Genomic DNA, 13,283 nt, shown 5'->3' on the forward strand with positions numbered 1-13,283 from the left:
TATTATCAATATTGTATGTTACCTCTAGAATATTCGCTTAGAATCCATGCTCAATTGAGAAACCTTTATAATGTTAGAACACTGGTTTTTATGTTCTGTTTAAAAAAAAAAAAAATGTGACACAAATTGCTTATTCTAATGGCCATTTAAGAATGAAATGTATCTCAGTGCCACATTTTGTAAAGATAGTTATCATTTCAAGTAATTAAAATATTTTTCTTTAGTTTTTGCTCTTATCATTTGTATTAAGCTTTTTCATCAGCATAGTGCAATAAATGGTTTATTGTTTTTCTTGAAAGAAGTAATTATGGTGGTTGAAGGGAATAGTCGAACAATGTCTTCTACGAGAATGACAGCTAAAGAACTCTGTGAGAATGATGATCTAGTGACTAGCTTAATTCTTGATTCATACCTGGGATTTACTACTCATAAAATGAACCTCAGGTAAGACAATCTACATATTGATCAGTATGTATTTATATATGCTCATAATTTGGATACACTTTAAAGAAAATATAAGTTAATAGAACTGTTTTCTTTTTAGGTTACTCTCCTTGATAATTCAAGTGTAGGATTTTCCCTTTTAATATTTATTCATAATTTCCAAATTATATGTATGTCCTCCAGTAAAATTATTATTATTAGAGCAATTTAGGGTAAACTATAAATTTTCTAATGCAATTTCAGCATTCTGTTTTAATGCATCAGCAACAAATGAGTCGTAGTGAATATGAAATATTTAATTCTCCACAGGAGAACTTTTCCTTGTGCAATATCCATAATCACGTACTACGTGAATGGAGTCTGTTTCTTCACATGTTCAGTAATAGTCTTTACAGGTCAGCATGCTTGTTTAAGTGTGTTACTTCTGATGTAGTAATGATTCTGAGTACAAAAATTTGTGCATTTATATTCAGTGGTTCAGACATTAATAACCATTATGTACTTGAAGATTTCTGTTGAAAACATGCTTAAAAATTTCATGTATTTAACTTGTGTTAGTAATGAAAATATCTTCACTACATTGTAAGAACATAAGACATTTAAGAACAATAACTATTTCTAAATTATTTTTATAGATTTGGGAAAATGTTGATAGTTTAACATTTCTACTTAGTAAAATAGTAATGTTTATTGTTTGTCAATAAAATGTCACAAATTAAAAATTCACAATTTATTTTTAGAAATGTCAAAATTCCTTAATTGAACTATAACAGGTAATGGTTCTCGATATTTTGGTACCAGTGGATGAAATGACTTTACCCTACCAATCATGAATAAAATGAGAAGCTTGCACTATATGTGTGGGTTTGTCAGCAAGATTTCTCAAAAAAAGGCTGAAGTGACTAGTTTTTGGAGAGTCAAGCCACAACAATGTCATGAAAATACAAAAAATCCGTATTTTATTAACACGGGGACTGAATTTTCACACTGTTTTTATTGTATAACTCGGTCAAAAATGATCAGATTTTGATGAAACTTGGTGGAGATATGTAAAATATTATTCCTCATTATCCTGCCAAAAATTGTCCATTGATGATGATGGACATATTTTTGTATTTTTTGAGGGCCGAATATGATCAGTGCTGCGTGGCAGAGGTATGCGCTCTACAGAGTGTTCCTCTAGCTGATGTCTGTTTTTTATTAAAATGTTTTTTTCTCTGCATTGTTTCTCATCTTTGTAATTTTTCTGAGTAATTATGAGCAAACTAGAGCTGGGCAATTAGTGAAAGTTACTGATAGATTAATTGTAAGACTCATTATTCAATTACATTCAAATAATCATTCACATATGAGACTTGGATTAGTGGAAGAATGAAAAATAGTAATAATCTAAAACATTTTGATTAGCTGATTATTTTATTGAGTCCTGACACTAATTAAGTTGAACAACCTTGAATTAATTGAAAATAATACTGATAAATCATAATGGTAATATTTCGATTACTTGAATTGTTGGAAACGCTGATTTCAGTTAGTTATTTTCATGACACTGATTGATGTAATGGTGCTCATATGTAATCAAGTTAATTGTTCAATTTTAGAGCAATTTTAACTTGTTACCATGATGAAAGGGCTTACTTTAGAAAAATCAAGGTTGGCTGGATCATTATGAAGTTCAACCCCTATTTGCTACTGATAGTCAGATAATGTTTCAAATACAACACTGGTTTCTTATATATTTTATTGGTGTAAACAGTATTTCTATATCACAAAGTAATTATCGGGGACGTTTTTATTGAATTGTTTGATGCATAAAAAAGTACGAGTAATGCGAAATAATTAATTTGTGGTGTCCTTTAGATTTCGACAACCAAAAGTTGATCAAGACTTAAAACAAATTATAGTAAACTTCATTCAGCATCAAAATTATGAAAAAGCTTACAAGCAGTTATCTGATGGAGAGTGGATGACCACTATGCTTTTTTCAAGGTCTAAACACCAGCAACAGATTTTTCGTGAACATGTAAGTGCAATTCGTACTCAGTCTTATTCACTTCTTAGAATAAATTAGCAAAAATATTGAAGCATCTGGATCTTAATTGTATTGATGTACATAATAAACACTTTGTACTCATGAAATGTATGACCAGTAATCTGTGTATATATATATGTTTGTTTTTTGCCAGTTTTCCAGTTGAAGCAAATTGTCTAGTTTCAACTACTCTTTGTTAGCTCATGCTCTTTGTTATAATTTGTTAACACTGGTGAAAAGTGTATCTACTAAGTGGAAAAATGGTACAAATCTTTATAGGTTAATAAAGATAAGGATTTTTAACAGTATTAAAAATTTTCAAGTGAACATATCCTGAATGTGGAAAAAGGAAGGTTTTTGTAAACACCATTTCGATGTATCAATGAAGGTTTTTTTTTATTTCCCTGTCATATTTCTTGTACTTGTCATCATATTAAAAGCACCTCAGCACTATCTTACATTTGATGAAGCCTTTAAATTTGGCTGAATTTATATGAACTGATATTTTAAGTAACATTAAGATATTGTATTGACCCATAATTTGTGAAAAGCACTCACCCTGGTTTAGAATCAGAATGTCCATCTTCCACTGAAGGTGAGCTATTGGAACTATAAGTCTCCAATAAACAACTATGATAGTCATGTGACATTTTACAAAATATGCTTTACAGATTTTTTTCAAATAAACTTGTTAATGACAGAAATATAGAGCATATCAATATTATGATGATTTAATGTTTATAATTGGGGTATTTGAACATGTAACGTTCATTGGTTGGGTTTTAATAACAAGGGGAAATTTATTTTTATCTCTTACAAGGTGTTTCGTTACTTAAGAATGTTTGACAAAGAAGCAGGATTTGAAATGCAACCTTGCAAAAGATACTCAATGGAAGGAAATATAGGGGCCAAAATTTGTGCTACGAAAAAATGGTATGTGTTGTGGTAGTAATTCTCTGGAATATTTGGATGACAAAAAAGATTTATCATACTTGTTTGTTGTTCAAAAAAGGTTTATGTGGTAAGCTTAATGTTCTTATTCTTTATTGTCTGGTTCGTCAGACAAAGCTTCACCTATTTGTTCATTTCTGATAACATTTACTAGTTCCTATTCATTTACTAATTATCCTAAGAGGTTTATCTTGTAAGGATTCATGTATGTATCATTATGTTTATTTTGTGAATATTTAGATGTAATCTATGTAACATACAAAAACAATTCAGTTTACTGCTTTAAAAAGAGGTATTATCAGATTTGGTGGTTTAACTTTGGTGTCAGGTTTGTAACTGTAATCTTCAGTTGCTTGTCATCTTCAGTTTGACTAAGTTTCACAAAGTTACTCTAGAGACATCATTGTTACACTCTGTACCTGATGATGACAAAACCTTATTGAAACATTGTACATTTGCTGTTATGTTAAACTTATATTAAAGTTTTTCTTCATTACCCATTCAAGCCGTCTCCTGGCCCGGCATGGCCAGGTGGTTAAGGCACTCGACTCGCAATCTGACGGTCGCGGGTTCAAATCCCCGTCACACCAAACATGCTCGCCCTTTCAGCCGTGGGGGCGTTATAATGTGACGGTCAATCCCACTATTTGTTGGTAAAAGAGTAGCCCAAGAGTTGGCGGTGGGTGGTGATGACTAGCTGCCTTACCTCTAGTTTTACGCTGCTAAATTAGGGATGGCTAGCGCAGATAGCCCTCGTGTAGCTTTGCGCGAAATTCAAAACAAACAAACAAGCCATCTCCAGCCATTATTGTTACACTCAGTTGAAACATGCTGTTAAAAGCTAGATGAATTCTTAGGTTTCTGGGAACGTGCTGTATATGAGTAAACAGCTAACTAGTGGTAGAGCCTACATTTACTTTTTAACCCTATTGCTACGGGTATCCTTTACTGCACATGACACAAGGTTTTTATTAAACTACTTTTGTTTATGTTATACCAATTAGAATAGCATAAAAGCTTAGCTAATAATCCATATTTTAATAGTATATAAGTTTTAAGTTCTTAATTCTACAAGACAATATTTTTTAAAATCCTGAATTTCCCCTAGTGTTACCCACGTGACACATTTTCTCATAGCATGTTGTTACATATTGAGAATTTGAAATAATCCACAGCCATGTTAAGTAATTTAACTTTTAATAGTTGAACTGTACTCTGGATTTAGTGTTTAGAAATAGCCCAATATTTTATTTTATTTACACTATTTGCCAAAAAGATTGATTCACACAGTTTTTGTTTTGAAACAAACACATTTTAATATATATACACAATAGTATAATTTACAATAACAACTATTATGATTAAGTATTACAAACCAAGTTTCATAAACAGAAATTTCACTAACTTACAAATAGCCTAAAATCGTCTTCCTAGTTCAGAGTCTCCTTGATATCCAGCGAGTTGTACGTACATATAATTGGTGGGAAGCAAGCTAGCTTTGTCAGGCACTGAATTGTTTCATAAAACCACTAATGTCCGATGAGAAATCAGTAATATTTTTGGACAGATATTAACGATTGATGAGAATTCACTGACGTTCAAAATTTATAACTTCTTGGTCAAAGGTTGTATATTTTCTGGTTGATGAGGGTTAGCAAAATCACAGTTTATAGCTTACATGGTTTTAACCGTTTCATAGTAGACTTGCATATCAGCTCTGTTTTTTGGCACATCGCTTTTTATAGCCTCTATATTTAATCGGATTCAGAAATGGATATATTGTTGATTCTTGTGTTCACGAATATATTCTACAATCTTGGAGAATTGGTGGGAGTTTTGCCATATGTAACTAACACGCTAAGCTAGACACGTCCTCAAATATAAACTTATGCAAAACAAATGTTGACATTAAAATAAATATATAACAAATTCATTATACGCAACACATATCCAATACTACAAGTCATGCATATTTCTAAATACAAATTCAAACAATGTTCATATTAAAAATAAATACATAATAATAAATTCATTACAACTCCCTCCTTAGAAAATTAAAAATTGGCTTTAGACAATTTTTAATTAAGTCATTATATATATATATATATATATATATACATTGGCAAGATTGCATTATATATATATAATACATTATTTAAGGATTATACATCTTCAATAATGATTACTATATAGAATACAACCTGTACAAATCACTATCACAAAATTGTATAGTAATGAAAGTACACCGGCACAAATGTTATAAACCCTTATGATATGGATAATCTTCAAACTATATCCTCATAATGAATAAATTGCAATTTGACAGCCTTGTGTTTTATTTTCCTTTTTTTTCTCTCTCTCTCTCTCTCTTTCTTCCTCTTTTGTCTTCTGTCTTTTTCTTTCTTGATCCTTCTGTCTGTCTCTTTCTTTCTGTCTTCTTTTTCTCTTTGTCTCTTGCTTCCTCTCTTTCTTTCTTTCTGTCTTCTTTTTCTCTTTGTCTCTTGCTTCCTCTCTTTCTTTCTGTGTTTCTTTCTGTCTTTCTTTCTCTCTTTCTGTTTTTCTATTTCTGTCTTTCTTTCTTTCTCTCTTTCTGTTTTTCTTTGTCTTTCTCTGGTTAGACTTTCTGGCCAACTGACAGGTATGACAAGCTTTGCAAAATTGTTAAATGTCTTACCTAACTCTGGCCAAACGAAATATCTCATAATTTTGTCACCTGTCTTATTGACACCTAAATGATCTCCCATGGGGATTTCATGGGCAACTTTCAGTATTTCTGAACGATATGCTTTGGGAACAATGATTTGATAGACCATAGCTCAATCTTCTGAACCTGGCACATCTGGAGGTCTCCATTTTCTCATAAGCATCCCATTTTTGAAAAAAATAATTATTTGGAACTTTCTCCAGTTCATCTTTTGTGGAGTGCACATTCATATAGTGAGGTGATCTGCAAATCTTTTTCTTGTTCAGCGATATGGAGCTTCACAAGGTGAATCAGATCCCTCACGTCCATTGTTGTTACTCACCGAGGTATTATCAGTAGTACAATCATTCACAAGATCCCTGTCGGATCCAAAAAATGTCTGAGACAAATCTATAGTATCATCCTATGAATCCATGTTTATCATTTGTTTTTGGCTTAATTTCTTAACCTGAGCTCAAGTCACAGAACACAAGGGAAACACATCGGGATTCTCCTCAACTACAACATCATCCTTAGATGAAACAGTGATCACTAGTTAACCATTTTAGGTTCGGCAACAAAAATTGTCTGGGACAAATCTATAATATCGTTCTCTGATTCTATGTCTCTCCTTTGTTTTTGGCTTAATTTCTTAGCCTGAGCTTGAGTTACAGAACACGAGGGAAACACATCAGGATTCTCCTCAACTACAACATCATCCTTAGATGATACAGTGATCGGCTCATTAACCATTTTAGGTTCAGCAACAACTTTTTCCCCAGCCAAATCGTTTCCCAACAACATGATACACCATTAATTGGCAGAGTAGGTCTTACCTCAACCAAAACTGGTCCCAAAACTAGGTCTGATGCTAAATAAATATTATGAAGAGGAATTCACAAAGCTACCTTCAATACCCTGAGCAATAACAGACTCACGGGTGGCAGAACTCGAATCTAAAGGTAATACACCTTCTAACAACAATGATTGAGTCGCCCCAGTATCATGTAGAATATATATGGGTATGGGATTGCCAGTGTCATCTGCCAATAACACAGAACCAACAGACACAAAAGGTCTAAATTCCTCACTGATTACATCAGCATTTACATCAGTGGCCACATCAACAATATTGGGTGATCTGGTGAAACTATGTCCATATGTGGACACAAATGCACTGGGTGTTGCCTCCTTTTCTTTCTTCTTTTTCAAACCCCAACAATCGGACATAACATGACCAGGTTTTTTACAAAAAGGACAGACAGGCCTTGATGGATTTGATAAAGTTGTAGCCCAACTGTATGAAGATTTTGAACTAGCGAAGCTGGATTTTTTGGAAGAATCCTCAACTTTAGTGGGTTGAACAAGTACAGGATTTTGTTGAAATGGTAGGAATTTCTTTTTATGAAAAGTGGTTTTATGTGTTAAAATATAGTCATCGGAAAGAGCGGCTGCTTCTTGTAGTATTTCAACTTTCTTTTCATCCAAGTAAGTTTTGAGGTCATCACGTGCACAACGTTTAAATTCCTCGATTAGATGTAATTGTCTTAGTTTGTCGAAACTATTGCCAATATGCATGGAATTACACCATCAATGAAAATAAACATCTTTTTCAGGTTGATAAGGGTTAGCAAAATCATAGTTTATAGCTTACACGGTTTTAACCATTTCCTAGTAGACTTGCATATTTTCTCTGTTTTTGGCGCGTCGCTTTTTATAGCCGCTATATTTAACCGGATACGGAAATGCATATATATTTTTGATTCTTGTGTTCACGATTATTCCACAATCTTGGATAATTGGTGGTAGTTTTGCCATACGTAACTAACACGGTAAGCTAGACACGCCCTCAAATATAAACTTATTCAAAACAAACGTTGACATTAAAATAAATATATAATAAATTCGTTATATGCAACACATTTCTGATACGACAAGTCATACGTTTGTCTAAATACAAACTCAATCAAACAACGTTCATATTAAAAATAAACACATAATAAATCTGATACAATGTCATCTTCCCTCTTTTATCTACCACCCCTTGAAAAAGTACGAAATTAAACATAAATTACTCTACAAAATTGTCATTGCTCAGACAAACCATAATTTTTATAATCTTCAATTTTGTTTAATTACAGAGCTACTGAATAGAAAATGAGATCTCTCTCTTGCCACATCTACCTGTCCTCTCTTTCAGAATTTGTTGATAGTTGTCTCATTTTTAATTATATATTACCATAACCAATAGAAAGTCAAGGTTTTCATCTATCAAATGACATATTGTATAACGTTATGTTCTGAACAGTTAAATGTCAATTTCATTCAGAGTACCAAATTCATTAACGACTAGCTTGGATGAATTGTAACGGCTCCTGTCGCATAGTTAGAAAGCCAGAAAATGTTTGAGAGGTAAGGGAATTTGTCTACTTTTGCGTGTTATTAGTCTATATTCTTTGGTGCATTATTTAACTGAATAAAAATTATTAAGTGCATTACTACCATTCATTTAAAAAGTTAAGGTTAACTCTCTTCGACAATCGACAGCAATGAAACAATAAAATTTAATTAGAAATAGATGTATACTGTTAGAGCTACTTAGGATAAACGAATGTAGTTTCATATTACAATTTGAAGTCATTCTAGAAAGAAAAAAAGGTTAAATTGGTTTATAAAGTTTTACTGGATAAAAACATTTGAAATGCATTTAGGAGATTTTATGGGATTACACAAAGGAAATTTGAAATGAGGAAAAGAATTTTTAATTTTAACATGAAAATTACTTTGCACATGGACTATTCAAAACAAATACTTAATATATTCATGGACAAATCTTTATTTTATTTTATTAGAAATACTTTACTAAAAATTATGATTTTTTGTATGTGGAAGACTTATAATATTAACTGAAAGACTGCCAAATTTTGTGAAGATATACACACTATATTGAAAGTTAGAAGTATTAAATCTATAAAGACTTCAACTCTTTCAACCCGGACTCAGTCCATTTTATCTGTTATTTTCAGTAAGTAATCTCTGTACGGGTTTGGTAAATTTGACCGATCTCATAACCGCAATAAAAAATTAGGAAATATATATAAATTATTCCTCTTTAATTTTAAAATGAACACAAATTATACACGAAAGCATAAATGTTTAGACTAAATAGCTTAAATCTTGTAACATTATACATTTATATATATATTTATTATTTTTATTATATTGATCTTTCTGCCGTGCCTGTCTAAAAATACAGGATTTACAGTGATGTGGCACACGTACACTCATGTTACCGTATCAAATAACATGAAAGTGACCTTTGGTCTGTACAAAGTAACTTGTCTTGGTTGTGTTTTAGTAGACTAGTATTTTGTAAAATATAGTCACATTTCAATTATTATCCATTACATATGTATATAGATTATTACTATTTTGAAATAAGTTCTTAAAGTTCTTTTTTCTAAAACATAGAATAGTAACTAAAGAAGTAAAGCAAACAATTATTTATTCTAGTTACGATGTTTGTACTCAGTTGCTGCTTGATGTAGGCTGCTAAACCTTTAAAAATTTTGTACGTGGAGGATATAAAACAACATATTTTTTTTAGGTTTTATATATATATGTATATACATTTGAATAACTAAAAAATCATAAATTACTACATTGATACCATAGAGTTCAACTATAATATATCAAGCTTAGTGACTAAGATGTATTTTAGTCTGAAGAAATATGAAATTTTGAGCAGACTAAAGACACAACCTACCTCATTGAAATCTTGATTTAAAAGAAAGAAATTATGCTAGGTATGTTAGAAAGGCTTAGAAAACCACCAGGGGATATTCTGTGCTTCTGCTTGATTATTCATGTCATATATAGAATTAAGTGTTTATAAGCAATTAGAAAAGATAAGAACTTCTCATTTTATATTCTAGCTTGTCAATATCTGTAATTTGAGATTCTAATTCGTATGAAACTATAGACTTAGTATTTTGAATTCACAAACATTAATTTGAACCAGTGCTGCATTCAACATACCACGTGACACACAAAAATCTGAATTTATGTTTTTTAATATTTACGTTTAAATTAACAAATTGAGTAATGTATAGTTCTAAAATTTGAGTTATAATCTACAGTTTGATACCAAACTTATTGGCATAAGTTCAAGAAATAGTAGTTGAACAAAATTTCGAATGTGAGTCAACAAACAAGATGACATGGACTTTCACCTGTGACCCGTATAGAAAGGGTTAAACGAGTACAAAGAGGTCACATGGTCGGTCATATTGACTGAGCCTGTGTTGAGAGAATTAAAGGTGTTTAATTAGATTTAGAATATAACACAGTGACTTGCAGAGAGAAATATTTAAAGGGGCTCCCGTTGCGAAAGGCTTAACCTTAATTGGACATTGGTCACTTCACTTTGTGAACCCACCGTCACAAAACACAAACAACCAATAATAATGATCCAGATTGATGTTTTACAGCCTTCTTGTTGAGAATCATTAACTCTATCAATACGGGTTGGCTTTTTAACTAAGGTAGAAATGGCTCAGAACAACTCCCATACCTCTTCAAGCAGAGTTTTAATATTAAAATACAAAGAAAATGATGTCAAAATTTTCAATTCTTAGTCCAAGACCTTTTTACTCCATAGCTATCAATTAAGTGAAATCTTTGCTTTTAGTGATTACAAATAATACAATAGCAAATGGCAGAGTGAATTTATAATGATTTTTGAAAGCATGATGCTTTGTGGAGTCATGACATGTGACCTTCACTTTATTGCCTTTATTATCTCCACAAAGCAAAAACTTACATATCCCCCAGTTGACAGTTTAAGTTGGAAATTCCATGGAAAGTTACAAGCCCAAAAAAAAAGGTGTATCAGAAAATGTAGAAATTAGCAGTTTGTATTGAAAAAGTATCACGTGATACAGAAAGTGAATATTGAGCATTTACCTGTTAAGATTAGTAATTCCAACATGTACTTATCATCTACTGCCACTTTAGCTATTTCTCAATCTTCTAGGTTTCTACCTTTTTGCCCATCTAAGCATTGAACTCGCTTGCTCCAGTTTTATAATACTTCACTTGAATGCCCTTAGCAATATCTAATTTGCAAAGCTCTCCACCAACATCAGTATGCCTTTTATCCAGGTATTATATGCAAGCACTCCATTCAGATAGTGTAATCACTTTTTCTCAATAAAGCATTTAGCATGGGTTTCTATATGAGAGCATTGTGATTATTAACATTTTCAGTTGCAACTTTAATCATCAGTTTCTGTTTTCTTTAGTGAAAATTTCATTAATTACATTGAAAAAAATTTGCCGTGTCACGGACATGAATTCTCAAGTTAATGTTTCCACCATGGATGCTAACCAGACCTCCCCTATTCCATCTCTCTTATCTTGTGTTTGTCAACAGTCGGGGGAGGGGTCACTCTCAGTTGAGGCTGTCCATGATATGATCCAATGTGAGACGGAGACATATATGCGGACCAGGGGTCCCGAATTGGCTTTTGCAAATTATCCTGGACATGCTGGGGAGAAGTTATACTCCCTTTTTCTGGCTCCTTCATTTACCAGGTCAGCTTCGACGGAGGACCTCCTGCAGCTTTTCTTCTGTTGGTTAATTGAGTTTGTGAAGTTTTGGGGGTATCCCCGATTGCTTTTGAGTTTGTTCTTTCCTTGTTGGCGGAAAGGACAGCAAGTGATTACTTAGTTCTTCCTCCTTCTCCAGATAATGCTGTTTATCCTGAGATATTTGCCAATCAGTTATGTGACGGGATAGCTATGCCTTGTCCCCCACATTTATCAGAACAGCATGACTTGGCTTATCTCTGTCAGAAAGAGGTATACTTAGATTCTCAACAACTGGATCCCCTTTTGGACATGTTGGGTTCCAGCTTTTGTCAGAAGCCTATCAATGTTCTCATCACCAGTTTGAGGATGAGTTGGGACCTTTGCTGATGGCTACTATGGTCAGATTGTTGGCTTTAGTTCTTTTCTTACTTTCTAGGCATGTTTGTTGTTGGGACTTATTGGGTAGAGGTGCTTTGTTGGAGGGTGTTCATCTACCATCTGTTGTCCTCTGGGAATTAATGGAGGTCCCTTTTGTTCGTCCCTTGTTGTTTGCTGGAGTTCCAGAGACCTTTCCGGATGGTATTTTCATATTCTCATGGACTATCATGAGTAAAGCTAAAGGGGATCCTGCCCATCCCTGCTGATTATCAGATTCAATAAATTGAGATTGGTTTGCTTTTGAAAATTTAGGGAACTTGGTTCACCTATTGCACTGTTTCCAGAGTACTGTTCCTCAGGACTTACCAATGCACATTACACACACCCCACCCCCAGATTCTACTAGTGGAGTGAGGGAGTCAATACGACACCTAATTTCCAGTCACTGGGGTGGTGGACAGAGGTTTTTCCTCCAGAGTGGTAGAGTACATTCCTCCACTCTTTGAGAAGAGGTCAAAATTTTGGGCCCTCCTATCTGGGTCCTTTGATGTATTTCCCAGATCTCAGTAGGAGTGGCACCAGCCTCCACGGGAGCCTACTCGTAATACGGGTTCAGATTTGATTCTGCACTATTCAGTTGGGGTGTGTATGGCCCTTCTTATGAACAGTGTCTGATTGTATATCGTTCATGGATGGAGGTCCACTATCACCTCATAATTCTGAATGCAAAGTAGTTCCATTCTATGTCCTTGGTGGAACACAATGTTCCATGTCCTTTCCATAATTCCGGAGGAAAGTGGAATGCACCTTGCCCACATGGTTGGAGAGTAAGGATGAATGTTAATAATTCCAGACTGGATGAGTTCTGTTTCTTTGGTTGAGTGAGACGTTTGATCCCGTCATTCCGACCATGGGATGATGTCTTTCGGTCTTGTTCAGATGGAAGAGAAAGTTTGTCCACTTCAGTATTGCTTCCTTTCTTTTTGTAATTTCAGTGGTTCGGATTGCATCACTCTATGGCTACATGGTGGGATCCAATACAAAGTATATTTATATATTACATTGCGGTCTAATTGCCATAGCCACTAATGTGGGATATAGGAACCAACACCGAGTCATAGAATCTTGGCTATCTGGTTGGGGCTGGCCTATAATAATTATTCATGTACTTATTCCACCCTTGATATCAATATTAAGTTCTGG

The 13,283-nt window shown here is 33.3% G+C and overlaps 1 protein-coding gene across 1 annotated transcript in view; it reads left to right on the forward strand.

Annotated features, from left to right (window-relative positions):
• The window catches only part of LOC106462074 (histone-lysine N-methyltransferase KMT5B-B-like), a 47,946-nt gene that overhangs the window by 20,396 nt on the left and 14,267 nt on the right, over positions 1 to 13,283 (forward strand). Inside the window, exons 3-5 of the mRNA XM_022389210.1 lie at positions 300 to 444; positions 2,305 to 2,467; positions 3,297 to 3,409. Coding sequence (XP_022244918.1) covers positions 308 to 444; positions 2,305 to 2,467; positions 3,297 to 3,409 — 413 coding nt within the window. The 5' untranslated portion in view covers positions 300 to 307. The remainder of the gene's footprint in view (positions 1 to 299; positions 445 to 2,304; positions 2,468 to 3,296; positions 3,410 to 13,283) is intronic.

Source organism: Limulus polyphemus, unplaced genomic scaffold (genome assembly GCF_000517525.1).
Source record: "Limulus polyphemus unplaced genomic scaffold, Limulus_polyphemus-2.1.2 Scaffold1089, whole genome shotgun sequence".
Lineage (NCBI taxonomy): Eukaryota > Metazoa > Arthropoda > Merostomata > Xiphosura > Limulidae > Limulus > Limulus polyphemus.